This window comes from Loxodonta africana, chromosome 2 (genome assembly GCF_030014295.1).
Source record: "Loxodonta africana isolate mLoxAfr1 chromosome 2, mLoxAfr1.hap2, whole genome shotgun sequence".
In the NCBI taxonomy this organism is placed as follows: Eukaryota; Metazoa; Chordata; class Mammalia; order Proboscidea; family Elephantidae; genus Loxodonta; species Loxodonta africana.
This window is the reverse complement of record NC_087343.1, coordinates 124,268,972-124,290,273: the sequence shown is the minus strand read 5'-3', so window position 1 is coordinate 124,290,273 and position 21,302 is coordinate 124,268,972. Positions and strand designations below refer to the sequence as shown.

Here is a 21,302-nt window from a genome sequence, read left to right as displayed (position 1 = left end):
GAAAAATAAAAATAAAACAAACAAACAAAAACAGGCACATTAAAAGATACGCAGACCAAATCAAACAGAAGCAAAAGACAGCAAGGTGGACACTGGGAAAGGGCAGTCAGTTTGGCATTTGTGACGGGCAAACCAGAGACCTCGCTTCAGTTTGTGGCGTCCCAGGCTGAGGGTCAAGATCTGGTTGGGAAGTAATTTTGCAAAAACAGATTAAAATTTGAAGAACAAGTATAACCTATCAAAGCCATTCAACTCAATGGTCATGAAATGCACTCCCCATTCCCCTGACCAGGACAGGAGAAATGAGTGCTCCCTGCCACCCCACCTTCCCCACTCCTGGCCTCTGCAAAGGCAGCATGGATAACAGACCTCTCTCTCAGAGGCCAAACTGACTGAAGCTTTCTACCATGTCCAGCAAACAGAAAAGACCTGTTTTCTAGGCCCAGGCCTGGAAAACATACCAAGGAGCCCCGGTCACATGGGAAAAGCAGGGAGACCAGATACCAGTGACCAGCCCTGCAACCCTGAGAGGCATGCCAGTGTGGTCCAGCAGGGCCAGTATGGGGCCTCCAGGTACTTGTGCCAGCTTACACCCAACCCTCACTGGCTCTCAGACACTGACCTCACCCTAGGTCCCTGTCTTTGGTTTCTGAATGGTTTCTCCACAGTTTATTTCCTAGGGAACCTACTTGTCTTTCCTTTAACAAGGGGACCTGAGCCAAAGGGAATAGGGCAAGGTTGTTTTGAATCACAGATCCCCAGGACCTCCCAGGAGAAGCAGGATTTCTGAGCCGCCAGCTTGAAACCCACACAGGTCCCAACTCAACAGAGCTCCCACACTCACCAAGCCAAGAGCTGGACGTGTGAGCAGGGATGAAAGTAAATGCAAAGCATAGGGGAAATCTGTATGGCTGAGAGGAATGTGGGGCTGGGGTTCTCCCTGGGGACAGGCAGGGGCACATCTGTCTCAGCTGTGCCAGTGGGGGGATGGAGTCGTGGGGCAGCAAAAAAAAACCCAACTCGTTGGCCGTCGAATTGACTCTGACTCATAGTGACCCCATAGGACAGAACAGAACTGCCCCATAGGGTTTCCAAGGAGCACCTGGTGGGTTTGAACTGCTAACCTTTTGGTTAGCAGCCATAGCTCTTAACCACTATGCCACCAGGGTTTCCAGCAGGAGTGGGGAAACTATAGAAAGAAGCAGCAGAGGATAGGCCTTAGGAATGAGAATTTGCATACAAATCCTAAACGCGTGGTTCTGTGCCCCTAACCTCCCCCAGTGAGGAGCCCTTTAAGTTTCTTCCCCTTCGTATGTATCTGTGCCTCTATGTATGTGTGTACGGAGGATTAAGTGTGTGCCTGGGTCTGTGTATGTGATGAACTGTTGTTGTTGTGTGCTGTCGAGTCAATTCCAGCTCACAGCAACCCTACAGGACAGAGTAGAACTGCCCCATAGCATCTCCAAGGAGCGGCTGGTGGATTCAAACTGCAGCCTGAGCTCTTAACCATTCTGCCATTACAGAGAAAGAATAAATAAGACTGTGTGTATGCATGTGTGTGTATGTTCACATGCACAATGTTAGAGAATGTATATATGGAGAGCAGGGAGGCAGATGCCAGAGGCAGCAGCCTAGGGCCACAACTAGCTCTGTATTTCATGGCCCTAACCACTAGGTTCCACTGCCACCAAGGAAGGAAGGGCCTGGATATACACATTCCCAAACATTCCAAGAGGAAACCGGATTCCATGGAGGCCAAGAGTGAGGCCAGGATGGATACACCACTTAGTTCCTGGGTTGGCATGAGAAGGAAGGTACCTGGTACAGGCCAGGGACAGGGAGAAGTAGGGGTGGAGGAGATCCCCACAGTGTGGTGTGGTTTAGGACACCAAAGAAAGCAGGGTGGGAGGGGAAGATCCCTGGGAGCTGGAGCATCTGGACTCCAGCTAAGCATGTGAAAACATGCTTTTGGCGATTAAAAACGCCAAGGAGAAGTGACTCAGGGTTGCCTCCACCTGATCAACAAGTTGACTATACTCCTTGAGGTCAGGAATAGCCTCCTTGCCATTCCCCAGAGTCCACTCTCCAGAGAAATAACTCCAACTTTTACTTTAGGGGCAGCCCTCTTCTCTAGCAGGACCCACAGAGCCCCTACTGAGAGCTTGTCTTTCCTTCAGCTCCAGGTGCCCTTCAGAACAGCTGGGTGGTGATCATGTGTCCAGGAGGTCAGCACTGGCTGGGCTCAAGTCTCTGCTGTCCTCAGTCACCACATGGTAGCCAATCCGTGCCAGCCCACACCCACGGCCTCAGAGACCACATGGGGGATACGTGCAGCTGTCTAAGCGGAAACCACAGAAGCATTTGGAATCCCGCTGGAAAGGCTGACGTTCCCAGGCCCTGTCCCTCTCGTGGCCTGAAAGGCCTTCCCCTAGCTCCCTACAGCCACAGCCTCTCCCTCCTTGTGAGAGCCGGCCTTCACTACGCTGCAGTGGACAGTCCCCAGCAGCTGAGGGGGCTACAGGAAAACAAATGAGTGAGAGAGAGAGCAAGAGGAAGAGAGAGAGCAAGGCCACAAGTGCAAGAGAGAATGTGAACATAAAGACGGAGGGGTCCAGGTCCTGAGATACCGAGGTCACCAGTGAAAGAAAGAAAAAGGTGAGCAAGAAAGAGGTGGAAGGGCACGTGAAAATGAGAGCGAGCTCGATGGTAAACAAGCAACAGAGTGGGGGAGAGTAAGAGCAAAAGAGCAGGAGAAAGGAGGAGGCGCAGGGGAGGGAGCCCAGCACCTACTTCTTCTTGTCTTTGTCCTTCCTCAGAGGCTGCTGTGAGGTGGCATGAAAGGCCTGCGACTGCAGAGCCTCCACAGCTGCCTTTCTGCGATTGAAGGCATTGGTCTCCTCCTCCAGCTCCCGCCGCTTCTCCTCCACCTTGCGCTTCTCCTCCTGGTGGACCCGCTTCAGGTGCTCAAACTTCTCATGAAGCTGGGAGTCAAAGGTTGGGGAGCCAAGACTTCAGCGTGGGCAGGGATGGCACCCCGCCGTCCCCCACCTCCCAGCTAGGCCCTGCCCTCCCTCACCTGACCCATCGTTTGTCTCTTCACCACCACCCCAGGCCCTGCACACACCTCCCTTTCCTTCTCCTTCAACTCCAGCTCCGTCTCCTTCACTTTGTTGACGAACATCTGCCTCATCTCTTCCTCCTTCCTCTGCAGCTCACTCAAGAACTCCTTCCTCTTGGCCTCATATGTCTCCTGTAGGCTGTGGGGACCCAGGGAGGAGAGGCCAGGGTCGGGTTATGGAGGGAAGGGGCAGGGGCAGAGCCGGGGAAGCAGAAGCATGAGGGCCCTGGGGGTGGGAGGATGCTGGGGTATCGGCAGCCTCCTGCTCATCAGGCCCCGGAAGACAGATGCCAGAATGGCAAGCCTGGCTGTGGCCTTGGAGGTGGGCTCACTCCTTGCACAGGTGGTCACCTGAAGGGCTGGCTGTCACCATCGCTGTCTTGGAAGCCCATCTCTTCCAATTTGCAGCGTCGGTAGAGCTCATAGTGCCGACTGTGGGTCTGCTCACGGAGGTCTTCCATGTTCACCCGAATCAGCATCTCCCGAAGCTTCACAAAGTCACAGTGATTCTCGTTCTCCACTGAGAGCACAGGGTACATGGGGCGTCAGGCGGGCACACAGATGGGCATGGGGAGGGCAGGACCCAAGGTACTACAGGCAGACTCCACAGAGTCAGGGCAGGCACATGGGGAGGGCGGGGCCCAGGACAGGGTGCTAGAGGCAGGCTTGCAGAGGAGGGGTGCAAGGCAGGACAGGGGACTAAGCTCAGGGCCCCCAGCTGGGGACGCACTGGCCCTACCACACTCACCCTGGACTACTCCCCAAGGGTACTGCCGTGCTCGGACCAGCTTGTTCCCCACCTTCACCTCCTCGGTGCTGCCCACTACAGCAAAGGGCAGGTGTGCCTGGAAAAGCGCCCAAGAATTTGTGATCCCTAAGCTGACACACAGGCTAATGGATAGACTCTCTTCACTGCCCCTGGGCCTGGGGAGGGGCTGACCTGGGGCTGCCCAAACCTGAGCCAAGGTTCCAAAGCCAGGTGCTCATTTCCTGGTTCTCTTTTGGAGAAGTGTCCTGGAAACTCCAAATAGGGGAGTGGGCTGAACCCTCAGCCTCCCTTCCTGGTGTTCCCCACACTCTGGGCATTCTTTCAGCCCTTGAGCTCCCCAGGGGCCATCAAAAGTTCCTTGAAGGACCTGTGGGCCTACCTCCCATCCCAGTTCCCAAACCCTAGCAGCATGCCTGCTCACTCCTGTAGTTCCAGCTCCCCACCTGGGTCCAAATCTTGTGAAACTCAAACCTTGGAAAGCCTCAGTACAGGCCCAATACCCAGTTCCTCCCATCCCTGGCCACAAGATGCAGGACTGGCCAGCTCCCAGATGCCCATTATCTGTCCTGGAGATGCTAAGGCTGGGATCATGGAGAACAAGAGCCTCTTGGGGCTGTGTCTGAGATCTGTGCTGGCCCCCAGTCCTCTGGCTCCAGAGCCCTAAGGCCTTTGCCCAATGCTCACATTCATGACTGCGTTTATCTCTGCAACAGCCTCATCATCAGTGGGAAACTGGTAGATCTGGACCCCATTGCTGACCAGCTCGCCCATGATCTTGATCTTGAACTTGTGGAGCTCACTCTTGGAGATGGTGTCAGCCTTGGCGATGATGGGGATAATGTTCACCTGGGATCAGGGAGAGATGGCAGCCAAGTTAGTTAGCTATTTTGACCAAAGCCTGTGTCCTGACTGTGGACAGCCTTCCCAGGCACATCCCTGGGCAAAAGGGGAGGAAGCCAGAGAGACAGAGCTGCTCCCCTGGGTCACTCCGGCCCTAACCCAGCCACCTGTGGCCATTCTGGTGGGTTGTAACAATCAGCTGCAGTGCTTCCTTACAGCCCCAGATTTCCCCAAACCACTAACCAGTCTCAAAATTAGTCCCCTTGGGCATACCAAGCTTCAACCTAGAGTGCTCTGCAGGTCTCAACTGACTAGGGCTAGGCAGAAGCAGCGGCAGGGGAATTGAACTCCCCACTAAGCAGGTAAGATGAGGCTATCAGCAGTGGCCACAGGAAGACCTCAAAATCTCCTAGGCCAAGATTATTCAATTTTTCACAGCAAAAATTAACTCCTGAGATGGGAAAGGCAGTCACGTGAGAACCGACGGGTGACTGTGGCGTCATGCGCCCTCCAGGACCCCAACCCTTCCTGTTTTCCCCCTGAAGCTGCCCTCTCTTCTCTGCCCTTTCAATACCCAATACCCATTTGCATTCCACTTCTGCAATTTACCTAGCCTCTCCCTAGGGAGGAGAGGGGAAGTAAAGGAAATAGGAGGTGAGAGAGAGAAATGAGCAAAGGCTGAAATGGGATGAGGGCACTTTGGGGAGAGGGCCAGGGTGGAGGTGCAGGTGGCTATAGGAAAAGGGAAGGAGGCCTGGAGCCAGCAGGGCAGAGAAGGAAAATCAATTCAGCTGGAAGGAAGGGGCTCAGGGCCAGACCCCAGGGACAGGGCTGTGAAGAAAAGCCCAGAGCAGTGGGGGCCCACTGGAGCAACAGGGGCAGATGCAAGAGAAAACAGAAGGATGACCAAGCCAAGGGGCTGTCTCCAAGCCCCTGACTGAGAGGGCCCCTGAGGACCACAGTGGACAGCCACGCCACTGCATCCCACCCCAGTGGAGGACTCTGAAAGCCCATGAAACAAGTGGGGCATGGGCCCACAGACCTTGCTGTCCAGTTTCTTCATGGTCACCAGGTCCAGGGACTTGAGAGAATGCCCCGTGGGCGTGATGAAGTAGAGGCAAACGTGGATCCTCGTGTCATGATAATCAAAGAGGGAACGGCGGATCTTCAGCTCCTCTTGCAGATAGTTTTCAAACTGTGCGTCGATGTAATCAACAATGGGCCTGTAACTACAGACAGATCCATTACCTAGGAGGCAGGCAGCTGGGCTGGGCACGTGGGGCTGGGGGCAGGCCATGCTCTGGAGCCAAGCTAGGCTGCCCCCTAGCCTTCAGTCTGGGGATCCCCACCTGGGTACAGGTAACTGACCCCTTCTCCCGATCCCCTCCCCAAAGAATAACCAGTCAGCTAGTCACCAAAGGGCCTCAGGTATTCCCTGAGAGACTCCCCTGGCCCCCATGGAGGGTGGTGCTCAGTTATTCATAGGGGGCGGCATGGAATGAGGGGCACTCAGGCAGTTGCAGGGCTACAGCCCACGTGGGTGGGACAGGGATGAGGTTTTTCCGGCCAGAGCCACCCCTCCTGCCTCTTGCCTCTCATCCTTATTGATTTGATCTCCGAAGCCCACAGCGTCCACAATGGTCAGCTTGAGCTGCACGTTGCTCTCCTGGAGGTCATAGGTCTGGGGCCGCAGGCGCACGCACTCCTCATGGTGACTGGCTTCCTCGGTCTCAAAGGTTGTGTTGAAGAGCGTGTTCATCAGCGTGGATTTGCCAATGCCAGTCTCCCCTGGGGAGCAGGAGAAGGGCAGAGCCAGATGTCAGAGGCTAGAGCCTGGGCTATCCCTGGCCAGGGTTCAGGCTCCCTCAGCCCCACTACGAGAGAGGGGCAGACCTCCCACTCTGTCTCGCCCTGTTCCCATCCCCCAGGAGCCATCCCTTCCACAAGTGACCTCAGAAATAGTGTGGGGAAGAAAGAGCCCAAAGGGAACTTGGACACAGACATGGCACATAGGATATGTGAGCTGTTTCCTCAGGGAACAGGAAGAGGCCATGCCCGGCAGCTGTGGAAACGCTACTGGACATTGGTCTCCGCTGGCCTCAATGGTACCCAGCCACCTAACACACAGCCTGTCTGTACACCACTCCTCCTGGGCCCAGGATGGTCATGGGGCCAGCGGGGCCAGAGTTGGAAGTTACAAGTGGCTCAGTCCACCTGCCTTGGATGGCCCCAGCCCCATATAACATTAAAGGGAGGAGGGGTTCAGGATGGGCTGCTCCCTGGGGGGCACCCACAGCCTGGCAGATTGCACCTGCAGAGGTCCTTCTGGGAGCCCCGGAACTGAGGTACATGGAATCTTCCAGAACCTCCATGTTTTGGGCTTCATTTGTTCAGCTGTAAGCTATAGCCCTTACTACCTGATATTGTGATGATCTCTTACCCACTCTTAAAGGGGCAGAGTTTGGCTTACCATGGGGCTCGTGACACATAACTTTTAAAAAAACAAAAAAAAACTTTCGCCTAAAGCACAATTAAAAAGTAAAAGAAAAAAAAACTACACAGTAGCTGTCGAGTCAGTTCCCACTCCTGGTGACCCCACGTTGTTTCAGAGCAGAACTGTACTCTATAGGGTGATCTTTTGGAAGCAGATTGCCAGGACTTTCTACCGAGGCACCTCTGGGTGGATTCAAACTGCCAACCTTCTAGTTAGTAGCTCACCACTTAACCATTTGTGCCACCCAAGGACTCCTAGACACACAGTAAGAATGAGTAAATGTTTTTTAAATGAATGAATGCATAAATTAATCTAAATCTCTCTGATACACACCCATTTTACAAAGTACTGTCACATGCTTAGTCCCGTTTAATCCTCATGATAACTGAGTCAGGCTTTGGCTCCAATTCTGTCCTTGACCATGGCAGAGACACCAGCCAAACCCTCATTCTGACACCCCAAGGTTTCACTCTGCCTGGGAAGTTCCCCCCTTGCAGCTTGACAGGGGGCCAGGGCAGCAGCACCCCCATCACCTGGAAGGTTATCATTGTCCTCTGCCTGAGGCTGCTCCCCAGCCAGGTGTGGACACTCACCCACACAGAGGATGTTGAAGCTGAAGCCCTGAGTGACCGACTTGCTGACCAGCTGGTCGGGAAGGCTGTCGAAGCCCACATGGCCCCCGAGGGAGAGGCTCCGGGACTCCGGCTCTGCATTCTGCCAGGCAAGAGATAGAGGGAGACAGTGAGCCCACTGGGTAACAGGTGCCCGGGTCAGGTGAGGCATAACCCAAGTCAAGAGTTAAACTTGCCTCCCCCTCTTGTCTGAGTTCTGAGCAAATCTCAGGACACACCTGTGAGTGCAGCAGAGCTCCAATTTCAGGCCAAATTTCCACAGAGGGAGGCCAACAGGCCTCAGGACCCTGGAATACCACCTTGGAGATGGGCCGTTTCACCTATGATTCTGCTCCACCTTGGCTGGCAAGGGATGCCGGGGGCTAGGCCCCATCTTTCTCCTGAAACAGGTGGTACCAAGACCTATGGCGGCTTCCCCTGAGGGCTCACCTTTCCCCCTGCTCAGGAGGAGGTCCCCTGCATCTTAAATAAAGACTTTATAAGCAGCCAGAATTGGAGAGTGAGTATGTGGCTGTGACCAGCTCTGAGGAGAGGCTGCTGCTGTTGCTCCTTCCAGGACTCAAGCAGAGGCGGGTCTGGTGGCCCCCTCACACATCCTCCAGAGGGGCCTCCCCCACCAGGCCAGACTCATGACCCTCTGCGTGTGCCCCTGTTCCTCACGCACCCAGGGGTGGAGTGCACACATGCGACCGCTAAAGGACAGCTCAGCACTGGGCCTCAGGGACTAACTCCGAGGGGATCATGACTGAGGCCTCCTCCCTCTGCCTCAATGGTATTCTCCAGAGACCCCCAGGCTCTAGCTTATGTACCCTCCCACCCCTGCTCTAGCCCTGGCTGTTTAGTCAAAGGGTCCTGTTGAGAATGCAGAGGTCTGGCATTAGCAGAGCAGCAGGCATTAGGTCCCAAGTGGGCTGGGGCCACTGGTGCTGGCCCTCAGCACTATAAAAAGAAACCATGAGGCCCTGAAGCACAGGGTCAAGGCCAGACTCCAGTTTGGGTGGACAGTTTCTCTGGCTTCCCTGGGAATGGGGCGGGCAGGAGGGGGGACTGCTGCCCTCCAAGGGTAGGTTCCCAGGCTCAGTCTTTCCTGTTTTAGCCCCTCTAGAGGGCAGGCCCCAGACAGCTTCATTCTGGGCAAAAGCACACCACCTCCATTCCTGGGCCCCTCTTTCCTTACCACCAGCTAGGAAGTGCAAGGAAAGAAAGGGCAATGGGTTTGGAGCTTCACCCTGCCATTCTGCCCACAGCTCCAGAAGAAGGAAACAGGTCTAACTAAAGACAGCCCCAGAAGCTACTGCTTAGGACAGTGGTAACCCCTTAGGCAATGGAGCTACAGGCAAAGTGGTCAGAGAGGACTAGGGGCCAGGTAGCAGGGCCCTGTAGTCACCCCACAGGCCCTAGGCTCCTCCCTCCCTGCAGAGGGATCTCCTCAGAACCTAATCTCTCCCTGACCTCACTGTGGCCAGAGTCAGTTGTCTCGGCTTAAACCCCTCTGACCGTTCTTTCCTCCCAACCAGAGCTGCCTGGCACTCAAACCCAACCTTCTCTTCTCCACTATTTAAATCCCTGTCCCCACCCCATGCCAGTGCCCCAGGCTCAGTCACTTCTGACTCCCAAGTGTGTGTGTTGGCAGCCCGGACCTCATATGGCCTCTCTGGACAGCTGTACCAGCCTCTCAGACAAGCTGGGGTTACCCCTAAGCCTGTTCTCTCCAGTGACTCTCAGTGGAGCCTTTGTCCTTACAGCTGACCCTGTCTCCCCTCCACCTATTCCCAGGGGTGCTGTCACATCCTCCCCACTCAAACCTAGGTCCCTCTAAGGCTGCAAACATAACTGGACAAAGAGTCCCCAAAGGCAGCTTCCTTTCACTGATGCCCAAGTCAAAAGGAATAAATGGAACATAGATGTGCTGGGTCAGGTCCAAACCCTTAGCGTGGCATTGCAGGTCCTCACAGTCTGGGGGCCCCTGAAAGCTCAGTTCCAGCCCAGCAGGTTCACTCCGGTCCACTTTTCAAACTCAGCCCTTTTCCTGGTCTCTCAAGCTTTGCTTTACTCTGGCACCTGCTCTGACCTGGCCCTCAAGTACTTACATTCCAGTCCCTTCACTTGGCAATGGTCCCATTTCCCTGTACTATTAGTTATCTTCTTTGTATGCATCTTGGTTCTCTAACTATTCTGTAAGCTTCACTGCAGGCTGCGGGGGTGCCAGGTTTTCCATTCTTTCCAGCCTTCCATGACTATGCCCACCATACTAGACAACATTACCATTTATACTGAACACCACCTTCATCTGCTACAGCATCAAGACGTGTTGGCCCATCTTTCACAGAGCTTTATTATTTAGTTTCTGTTTACCTGCTTATGGCAGCTTGAGGATCAAATGGAGGACAGAACAGTCAGTCTAGAGCTTTTTTGTTTTCAGGCGAGACTGAAAATCTCCAAAATTTAAGGCGTGGTGTGCTTGCAGAGAAGGGCATGTGTTTATTCATCCTTTTCTTCCAAGGGTGACACAATCAGGATGTAATCCAACATCCTGTAGTCTGCCGCCAAAACCCACCAAGTCAACCGTGTCTGGAAACCACACACGCACACATACACACACACAGAGCAGAGTACTTAGGAGAGAAACAAGCACACACACACACAGCAGAGTACTTAGGAGAGAAACAGAAGCCACCCTATTCCTGAGTCTTCCCTACTTTCTTACACTTCCAGGCTCCAGAAGTCAAGAGCGGCACTTGTGGGTCTCAGAGAAGCCCACCTACTCACGCTCAGCAACCCCTGCCTGGCCCTTTACTCACACAGCCTGCACTCTCTGTGGAAGTGTGCGGAGTATGGGGATGTCTCCCTAAGTTGTAACCCAGGCTGCACTGTTATTCCAGGGGCCCCAGGCCTGCAGTGATGACCACGCAGGAGCCTCAGGGGCCAGTGGGAATGCCCGTCCTTGGCACACATACACCCCTGTACGTGCACACGCACACACACATGCACACACACTCTCAGCAGAATGACCACTGGCCTGGATGGAGACAGATCGGACTTCCCCAGTTGCACTAAGGGCTGACTCCTCCGCTAATGCCAAGCTCCCTGATCACACATTTGGCACTAACAACATGTGATCCAAGGTACGCTGCTTTCTCTAGAGCATCCGCCCCAGGCATCTCTGCTAGCCTGAGTGGGGTCACAGCCTAGAAAGGGCCAGCAGCCACAGAAGCATCTCCTGTACTGCTCAGCTACCACTACTTGACTCAGAAATGGACCCTAAGTTTTTCACTGGCTACCAGTCCAGTCCTGCAATTTGGTAAGACCCCCGCTCCAGCTCCAGGGGTGAGTCCTAATAGTCCTGAGCCAATCAGCATGATCCCATGGTTGGTTCAGGTATGGGCAAGTGACCCAGGCTGGGCCTTCTGATCAGCTTGTGACCATCAGCCCAAGGCTGAAGCCCACTCACAGAGGAGCCTGTCCTACCTCTGGGATTTTCTCTTTCCCTCTGGTCATATATTATTACTTAAGTTAGTGAGTGGGTTTCATATTAGTTGCATCTTTACTGTTTCAGTCTCCAAAGTGAAACTCTGGATGCAGTGGATCAGAGAAAGCAAGGAGAGCAAGGAGTGAGGTGTAGAAGGTACAGCGTCTCTGTACTTGCAACCAAGAGGAAGGAAGGGGTGACAAATGATGATATCAACATCTCACTGAGCATCACCACGTGCCTGAACTAAGCTAAGTGATTCACACTCAGCCTCTCGTTGAGTCCTTTCCTCACCCTATGTGGCAGACACCATATTACCCCCATTTTACAGGTGAGGAAACTGAGGTGTACAGAACCTAGAGAATTCGCCAGGGCAGAGCCAGGATTTGAGAGCAGGACAAGCCCCTGCCCCAAACCACTGCCTCCCCTACTCTTAGAAGGCTCCCAACTCATTCATTTAGTCACTCAACACACACTCACTGGATGTCTGCTGTGTGCCAGGCACTGAGATGGCTGCTGAGAATGAAAATATGAAGACACCAGATCCTCACCTCAGGGGCTTGGTTTAATTCAGTTTAAACTCACATGCCCACAGAAGTCAGGCAGGTAATGCAAATGGAGGAAGGGGACCAGGAGAGAAGTAATAACAACCAGCATGTATGGAGTGCTCACTCTGTGCTTCTCTGATCTCATTTAATCTGCCCATCACCCCTATGACATAGGCTGTAATATAATCTCCATTGTACAGATGAGACAACTGAGGTACCCAGATATTAAGTAATATGCCCAAGTCCACACCGTCAGGAACGTGAAGCCAGGATCTGAATGGAGACAGCATGACGGCAAAGACCACACTTTTAGCCACATTGCTCTGCTTCCTGCTGGATGAAAGACAGTCACTGACTTGGCCCAGTGTGTGGTCTCCCAGAGAGAGCTGGGGACCGTGGGGAACTGCAGAGCCGGTGGCCACAGTTCCATGACTTTAGTCACCTTTAAGAAAGCCAGCCCAGTGCTACCATATCTCCCAATTTTTACAAGAAAATCCAGAAATCTAGATTTCTATATGAAACCCCTAATTTTAAATTTTTGGCAACCAATACAAATTTAGGATATCACAAGGACCCAACACAACATGTCTGGTGGCTGGACCTGGCCCACTGCTTGACAGTCTGCAACCCTGGGTCTGGTGGGAGAGGAGGGTGAGTGAGCAGGACAATGCACCACTGTTCTCCAGGGCATGGAGACCCACAAAGGACTGGTTGGGTGAGAAGCCTCCAGGCTGGACAACCTAACTCAGACCCTGGTGAGAGGTTTCTGGTCCTTTCCACACCCAGCTCCCTTGGGGAGCCCATTCAGGGGCCTCTCACTGTCCTCAAAGCCTCAGGACAGAGAGCAGGTTGGCAGCTCAGAGCTCTGCACACACACAATGGGAAGCTCCACAGGGCCATTCCCCCCTCTCTAATCACTAACAAGTTTTTGGCTCCTGAGACAGGCCCCAGGCTTCTGTGTCATCATTTCTTTGGCACATCAAAGACAACAGCCAAAATAATAGCTGCTCAGGCGGCTGTACTCCCCCTGGCCTGGCCATCCAGAACAAAGTGGAGAAGGGCATTTTGTTATGCAGCCCAGTGAATAACTAGGGCGCCCTCTTCCTCATCAGGAAATGCTCTGTCTGAGCCTTCTGTAGCAGCCCTAATCGCCGGCCAAAAGGAGCTGCCCCTTTTACCAAGAAGCAAAATGGGATTTATGGAGAAACTCTGTCTCACAGGTTGTTTCCAAACAAAAACAGGCTTTTATCCAGAAGGAATTGGAAATCTGATGGAAGTCTGAACCAACGGAGCCAGGGAGGCTGTGGGTGAATAAAGGCTCCTGAGATCAGCTCTCCTAAACTAGGCTGTTCACTGGGGTGGATGGGAATGAAGGGACTACCCCACCAAAGTATATCTGGCACCCGAATCCTGGACAAAAAGGCACCCCATCACCTTGCCCTAGGACTTCCACAAAGTTCTCTGGTGCCATGGATTTCAGATGCTGCTCTCCACCTGGGCTCCCATGCCCAGCACTGTGCTCTGTGCATCCTTTCAGGCAAGCAGGAAGCCCATTCCCCAGGAGACCTCCAGCACCGGGGGAGGACCTATCAAGTCGCTGAGCAGTGGACCCAGGAGTCACTGCACCACTAGGAGTCTTCTCCACTCATGTTCCTGGCACAAAACCACCCTACCCCTGGCTGCAGCTACTCCAAGCAGCCTGGGCCTTAAATAGCCAGAGTAGGGGCCTCTGGCCAGAGTGGTCACAAGCACAACTGTCCTTGAGCCCAGAAAGGAATCCTAGGAATTTTCCCAGGAAAGGCTTAGGCTCTGGTCCCAGGATTCCACAGCAAGCCACTAAGCCCAGGTCAGAGGTTACGGGAAATAACCAAAAGGATGTGTATGAGAGGGTGGGGGTGAGGATGCCGATACACTGGGCCAGGAGGGGAGATGGAGGCAGAATGTCCCAAACCAAAGGGGTACCTGAGAACCGGAGAATAGCTTTTGGGAGGAGATACAAACAGGAGGGATCAACCTTCACGATGCCAGCATGGTAGTAGACAAAGCGGTAATGGAGAGACGGCAGCTGGGCCCGAGGAGGGAAGCCCCCGTTCACTCTCACGAGGCTAGTCATACCTCACCCCACCCTGAAAAGATAAGGAGCTTTGGGAGCAAAACTACTCGCAGGAGCCCAGGGCTACCCACCTCCCCTCACCCCAATACCCGCTTCTCTCTGTGAACAGACTTCAGCGTCCTGAGCCACTTTCCTCCCTTTCTGCACACAGACAGCCAGGCTACAGCTCGTTAATCTGGGATGGTTTGTTTCACAAGGAGCCCTGGTGATGCAGTGGTTAAGTGCTTAGCTGCTAATAGAAAGGTCTGCAGTTGAAACTCACCAGCTACTCTATGAGAGAAAGATGTGGCAGTCTGCTTCCATAAAGATTTACAGCCTCAGAAACCCTAGGGGGCAGTTCTACTCAGTCCTACAGGGTTGCCGTGAGTTGGAATCAACTCGACAGCAACGGGTTTGGTTTTGGTTGGTTTGTCTCAGACCTCTCATGTCAAGACCAGGTTTCCAAGAAACTAAAGGCACTGTGTTTTACTGACTATGCAAAGGCATTCAACTATGTGGATCATAACAAGTTATGGATAACATTGCGAAGAATGGGAATCCTAGGACACTTAATTGTGCTCATGATGAACCTGTACATAGACCAAGAGGCAGTCATTCGAACAGAACAAGGGGATACTACATGGTTTAAAATCAAGAAAGCTGTGTGTCAGGGTTATATCCTTTCACCATTATTCAATCTATATGCTGAGCAAATAACCCGAGAAGCTGACCTACATGAAGAACGCAGCATCAGGATGGAGGAAGATGCATTAACAACCTGTGATATGCAGATGATACAACCTTGATTGCTGAAAGCAAGAAGGACTTGAAGCACTTGCTGATGAAGATCAGCCTTCAATACGGATTACGCCTTAACATAAAAAAAAAACATAAAGAGAACAAAAATCTTCACGACTGGGCCAATAAGCAACATCATGATAAATGAAGAAAAGACTGAAGTTGTCAAGAATTTAATTTTACTTGCATCCACAATCAACACCTATGAAAGCAGCAGTCAAGAAATCAAGTGACACATTGCATTGGGTAAATCTGCTGCAAAAGACCTCTTTACAGTGTTAAAAAGCAAAGCTGTCACTTTGAGGACTAAGGTGCGCCTGACCCAAGCCATGGTATTTTCAAGTGCATCAAATACATGCGAAAGCTGGACAATGAATAAGGAAGACAGAAGAACTGATGCCTTTGAATTATGGTGTTGGCGAAGAATATTGAATATACCATGAACTGCCGGAAGAACAAGCGAATCTGTCTTGGAAGAAGTACAGCCAGAATGCTCCTTGGAAACGAGCATGGTGAGACTTCGTCTCACATACTTCGGACATGCTCTCAGAAGGGACCAATTCCTAGAGAAGGACATCATGCTTGGTAAAGTAGAGGGTCAGCAAAAAAAGGGAAGACCCTCAACGCAATGGACTGACACAGTGGCTGCAACAATGGACTAGAACATAGCAATGATTGTGAGGATGGTGCAGGACCAGGTAGTGTTTCGTTCTGTTGTGCATAAGGTCACTATGAGTCAGAACCAACATGACAGCACCTAACAACAACAACAATGGAACAAGCACAGTTGCTGCTCTCTGGGCTCATCCCCCAAGGCCTAGGACACAGACACATTCCTGGGCTCTGTTGTGCCACCTGCAAGAGTGATCTAGCCCACAGCAGAGCAGATGGGGGATCTGGGCCTTGAAGGTACTAGAACCTCAGGTGTTCATTTCCTCACTTGGTTCAGGGACTGCAGCAGCAGCCACTACAGCCTTGCAGCAGAGAAAGCCAGAGTGGTCTAAGCTTCTCTGGAGGAAGAAGGTGGCATGTAAGCAGCAAAAGTGCCCTCTATCCACACCTTTCCTCCAACCCCAGGACGGACTAGAAAGGGCAAAGAAATGCACCAGCATAGGCCAGTGATGGTTAGGGGCAGTGCTGCTGTACTTTTCTGTCACTCATCCCATTCACCACGCAGTGTCAGCTCACACCCATGGCCCTACAGCCCCTTCTGAACCCAGGCCCCAGGTGGCCCAAGCCCAGGAAACACCTCAGAGAACAGTCAGCCAGCTTCGATCAGAAGTGGGCCCTTACTCCCTCCTCCCCTACTTCTGTCCTTCCAATGTGGTCTCCACGACAGGGGCCAAGAACCACCTAGAAGCCATGTGTTCTGAGAAGGACAGTATCTAACTTACCTCAAGAGCTCCATGGCAGCTGTAACTTCAGCCAAGATGCCCCTGGCCCCAACCTCTGCCGCCCCTTTCCAGACACGTTCTTCCATGAGCCCTGAGCACGCATACGGCTCCTTAGGAAGCCAGCAAAGAGCACCCTGGCTCTACCACAAGGGCATGCTGACCCGGGGAGGTGGCCCTTCCCCAGACAGATGGCTCCCTCCTGCCTGCACAGCTCCATATCCGGTCGTTTGGCAGAGCCTGGGCCCAGGGGCCATGCCTGGGGCTCCTGAGCCCCAAGCTGGCAGCACAGCGGTAGGAAGGAGAGGTTGCAGGGGACACACAGAGGCAGGCCACCCTCAGACTCTGTGCTCTGTCATCCTGTAGCTGCTTGCCTCCAGCAGCTGGATGCAAGCCACAGAGATTTTTGGTATGTAGTTACTACCCCAAACATGTGCCTATACCCAGCCCATTCTAGGGCTCAAAGCTGAGGGGGGTCCACCTCCTCTGCCACTCCAAGGAGTACTCTGGTGCTGGGGTTTGAGTCTTGGGCCCATCCTTTCCTGGCTAATGATCACAGTCTGCATCCTCGCCGAAATGCGTTCTGTTGACATCAACAAGACAATGGCCACAAAGCATCTAGCACCCTCCCTGTCATCGAAAGTCTATGACAAAAGTCAGGTCCATTCTCCCTTCTCACTGGCGCTAGGATTGGTCTCCTCCTTGCCACCCTCTCTATTCCCACGCTGGTCAGTCCCTTATCATGTGTTCCCTTGGATCCCCAAGGTCTTCCCACCAGCCTCCTCACTCTGGCCTGCTCCAATCAAAGTCCCAGGCAGACCTTCCTAAAATGAGCATGGCACAGTGCCAGCAGGGTGGTAGGGCAGGACAGACCCCCCTTCCAGGGGAAGGGGGCAGGGCTGTGGCTTCGTAGGTGGTGCCCACTTATGATCCCTCAATACCACCAGGCACTGAGAGCTGCACAGATGTCTCTTGCTCAGCTCTCACTTTTGCAAACAGCTCAGCGAAGAGATTACTGGCCATTTTTACAGGACAGAGAGGTCTCACACTGTGGCAGAGCCCTGACCCCACATGGTCAGGGAGCTGCCTCCTACATCCCTCCCCACTAGCTCTTGCTTCAGAGAGGCAATAGGCACTCCTTGAATAGCCTGCCTCTTGGGGAAGTGTCAAGATTACAGGGGTGACAACGGAAGTGACAGATGGTGCTGGGGATAAGCGGAGTTGGGGGTGTAGTGTCTGGCTGGGAGAAATGCCAGGCGTGAGGCTGCCGTGCTGCATGCTTCTTACCTCTCCCCCTCAAATCTCCTTCCTCCAGGCCCTAAACAAACGCTGCCCCATGAGATTCTGACAGGAGACACATAAGAGATGGCCCTTGGGGGTAAGAAGGAGCGAGGCCTGAGTCAGGAACCCAGTAAGAACCAGGGCAAAGCAAAGTGGACAGGAGCCTAACTGCCTAAGAAGAGCAAGAGACAACAGAAAGCCCCCAGAGAGCTATCCCAGACATGCATGAACAGACATTGACCCCAACCCCATGGCTGACTTAGGGTTGAGAAGGGCCCAACCAGAATGTAAAGGCTGCTGGGCCAGCGGTGCTTACACCATGCTGTGTGGATACAAGAAACGGACCAGTTGGTGGTGTGCTTGGGTCCACAAGAAGGGTTTGTGAAAGAGAAATGGGAACCCAGCACCCATTGATCCCAAAATATAGAGGACAACTCTGCATGGACACCTAAGCTCCAGATCAGGACAGATCCCAGGCCTCCGTGGCTGGTCTGAGCTGTGTGGGGATGCAGGATGGTGGTGGGGGGGGGGGGGTGGGGGCAGGGTGGCAAAGTGTAGACCTGCCTTAGACCCATCAGCCTATAGCCTCACAGCCACTACTTCACATAGAAGTCAATGAGTAACCCAGTGTTCCCTGGGGCTGGCGAGAAACTGAGGCATATCTCCAAACATGCCTTAGATGGTAATTAACCTTCCATGAGCTCTTTGAAAAACATCAGTACGACTGTACCCATTTTATATCAAAGACAGATAAACTAAGGGCAAGAGAGGAAGAGATGATTTCTCTCATGATGACAAGCCAGGAGGGCAGAATGGAGTCCAGACTCCTAAATTCAGGCCAAACTCCACCCCGGGCCTCCACCCAAATCCATCCCTGTCCAAATCCGCCCAAGAGGCTGACAGCCCAGAGCGCAGAGGGTGTGGAAGGTGTCCATCCGTCCAGTTTAACCTGGCACAGTAACCAAGGCCCCTGAGCTCAGGCTCTACACCCTTTCCTGAGTCAGTCCCCTCTCTGTGCCTCAGCCCACCACGGGGTAACAACTGAAGTCCTCACAGAAATTATCCAAGAACAAACACGGGAAGCAGAGGGGAGGGCCCCTCCAGTCTACGGCCTGGCAATACAACCAGGCCTATAGGCTCTGAGGGTAATTTCTGGATATGCAGTGATGGAAGCCCCTGGGGAGGGCATTGACTCTCTTCTGCCCACTTACAGAGGGTCAGTCTCCACATCCAACATCGATACCAGGTATCATGTGCTATTTACTGTGTCCTTGCTGTGTGCCAGGCACTGCTCTGAACACCTCGCCTGCACTATCTCACTGGGTCTTCACAATAACCCAGTGAGGGAGGTGATATTCTTATCTCATTCTACAGATTAGAAAACTGAGGGGTTAAATAACTTGCCTGAAGTTACATGGCCAATAAGTAGCACTCTAGGATTCATACGAGGCGATCTAGTTCTAGTTACTCTATATACTGCTCCCACCTGCAAGTCCATCTGTTAGAGCATCCTTCGGCCACAGACAAGACCCAGACATAACTTTCTGATCAGCTGGACACAAAATATGCCCCGTTCACGGACACTCACAGGCACACAGACATGCAGGCATTCCCAGGTCTCTAGGTCACCAGTTAATCAGAAGGTCTACTGGGATTCCAATGCTGCCCTCCTCAGGTACATAAATTCCAACTTACAGAGCAGGGGTGAGATGAATCTCTGATTTGACCAAGCTCTGAGTCTGTTCCTCACGTAAGCTTACTTAACTGACACACAGCCCCCACCCACCAGAAATAAAACACCCCAGCCTAGAAATTCGGAGGCCAACAGCTCCCACTTTAGTTACGTGTATTTCCAAAGTAGACTAAGAAATGTATTTTCAGATTAAACAGAAAACTTACATATATAAATTCAGATGACAGTATTTATAGCATTAATTACATAACTCCTGGCTCCCTTATTTAGAACAAGAACCAATTCGTTATAGGTTTCACATTCAGCATTACCCCCTTCCTCCCCGCAGCAGCCTGAGCCCTCCCTCCCCCTCCCCTTGGGCCAGGGCCTCACAAGCTGGCAAGAGGACACAGCTTCCTTCACTGTCACAGCCCAGCCTCCCAGACACACCCAAATCCAGCCCCAGACAACAGGGGAGTGCAGACACAACCCCCAAAAGGCCTCCCTCCTCCTGGGTGAATTATAAAAACCTTTAGGAAGTTGACTATTGGTCACCTTAGGCCCAGAAAGACCCCTGCAAGGGCCACCGGGACGTCAGCCCTGCAGAAGGCTGACCACCGACTGGGGCCCAAGCAAACGCCCACGAGGCGCTGGATCTGGAATCGCCCCAGTTCCTGGGGAATGGCTGCCGCAGACCCGACCACTGAGGCCGGACCTGCCTGGAGTCGCACACAGGATCCGAGCCGGGGGCAAGGAAGGAACGAAAGGCAGGCCCAGGGGCCTTAGGACTCAAGTCTGCAAACGCCCTGAGCTCATTTGGAGGGGCTCCCTCAGGCCCCAAGGGCTTCATCTTCACCGGTTCTGTCCATCCAACAACACCTGCGCGGCTAGGAATCTCCCCAGCTGTGCAAAAGAAATGGCCCGGGGGATGGGGGTCCGGAGTATCCCGGGCCGTCTTCTCCGGTCCCGGGCCCCCAGTGTGTCCTCGCACCTGCCCGGAGCCAGGCAAGTCTTTGCTCCTCTCGGCGAAAGGGGGCCTGCCTCGCCTGCACCCGAGGGGGTCGACCTGCCTGGCAAGGCACCGCCACCCGGCTCCCCGGTACCTCGGGCTAGCGCGGCCGAGAGTGCGCTCTGGATATCTCGGAGCCGGCCCAGCGACGAGGCCCGGCCGCGCGCACTGACAGCCCGCTCGCGCCCCCCGGCCGGCTGCAGGAAGGCCCCCTGCCCGTGCCCCGCACTTCCCCCGAGCAGTGCCGCGGCCCAGCAGGGCCCTCACCGAGAAGCGTTCCAAGTCGGTGGCCGCCATGGCGAGCTCCCCACCGGGCGGGCGGGACGGGGAAGCGCCGGGGCCGCGACGGGGACAAGCCGGCTGCGGGACGCGCTCCGCCCGGGCGGCTGCGGCTGAATGGATCCAATATGGCCACTTCCTGGAAACTCCCTTTGGCGGCGGCGGCGGCGGGAGAAGCCGCGGAGCTGCCCCCGCCCCCGCCCGCGGGACCGGCCTCCCCGCCCGACCCGGGCACGAGCGCAGCCGGAGCCCCGCCGCTTGGACGGCCGGGGGTCTCCGCTGCGAGGCGCGAGGTGCCCGCTGCTGGTACTGCTGGGACTTGTAGTTCGTGAGTTGGGGGGCCGGGAGGGCGGTGCCTGGGGGCCGGGGGCTGGTGCCCGCCGGCCTGCTGCCTGTTCCTGGGAGGCTGGGGCCGACCCAGGGTGAGGGTGTCCTAGGCCCTGGCGCTAGGAAACCCGTTCCGTGGGGAAGGGGAGCGGAGCGCCGCGTGCACCCTGGGCGGGGCGGGGGAGGGGGCTCTCCCACCAAAACGCCTCCACTCCGCCGGAGCCTGCAGATGCTCCGGGACCACTGGCCAGAGTGTCGACGACTTGCAAAAGGCCCGTCAAGTCCAAGAGAGGCCGCCTCAGCCTTGTCTGCTCCTGCCTTGGGCCCCACCTGATGCTCCGGTAGAAGCTAGGGCGGGAACCCGGGCGGGACCCGCACGTCCGGCCTGGCGGCCTTCCTGGGCAAGGGACCAGCCTTCGATTCCTTGCGCAATGAACGCGCAGGACGTTCGAACCGGGGTCGTGCAATAGAGAAACAAAGCTCCATGGTCAAGGCATTGGATTGCAAATGACCATCATTCTGCTTTGCCGCGGGGGGTTGGGGCGACTTCTTAGTGGACTCCAGGCACTGTGCAAAGAGGACC

The 21,302-nt window shown here is 54.2% G+C and overlaps 1 protein-coding gene across 6 annotated transcripts in view; it reads right to left on the bottom strand.

The window, feature by feature from the left end:
* SEPTIN8 (septin 8) overlaps positions 1-20,483 on the bottom strand; it is a 28,783-nt gene extending 8,300 nt beyond the window's left edge. For 2 of the 6 annotated variants that reach the window (XM_010589996.3, XM_023548239.2), the window contains exons 1-9: positions 20,381-20,483; positions 7,815-7,935; positions 6,320-6,515; positions 5,770-5,956; positions 4,572-4,733; positions 3,867-3,963; positions 3,470-3,638; positions 3,125-3,257; positions 2,791-2,981 (exon numbers count right to left, since the gene is read on the bottom strand). In XM_010589996.3, the coding sequence (XP_010588298.2) occupies positions 2,791-2,981; positions 3,125-3,257; positions 3,470-3,638; positions 3,867-3,963; positions 4,572-4,733; positions 5,770-5,956; positions 6,320-6,515; positions 7,815-7,935; positions 20,381-20,410 (1,286 nt within the window). In that variant the 5' untranslated portion in view covers positions 20,411-20,483. Of the gene's footprint in view, positions 1-7; positions 181-2,790; positions 2,982-3,124; positions 3,258-3,469; positions 3,639-3,866; positions 3,964-4,571; positions 4,734-5,769; positions 5,957-6,319; positions 6,516-7,814; positions 7,936-8,071; positions 8,241-20,380 lie in introns of those variants that run through there. The other 4 variants (XM_010590014.3, XM_010590006.3, XM_010590023.3 and 1 more) reach the window with 4 other exon arrangements.
* Positions 20,484-21,302: the final 819 nt, after the last annotated feature.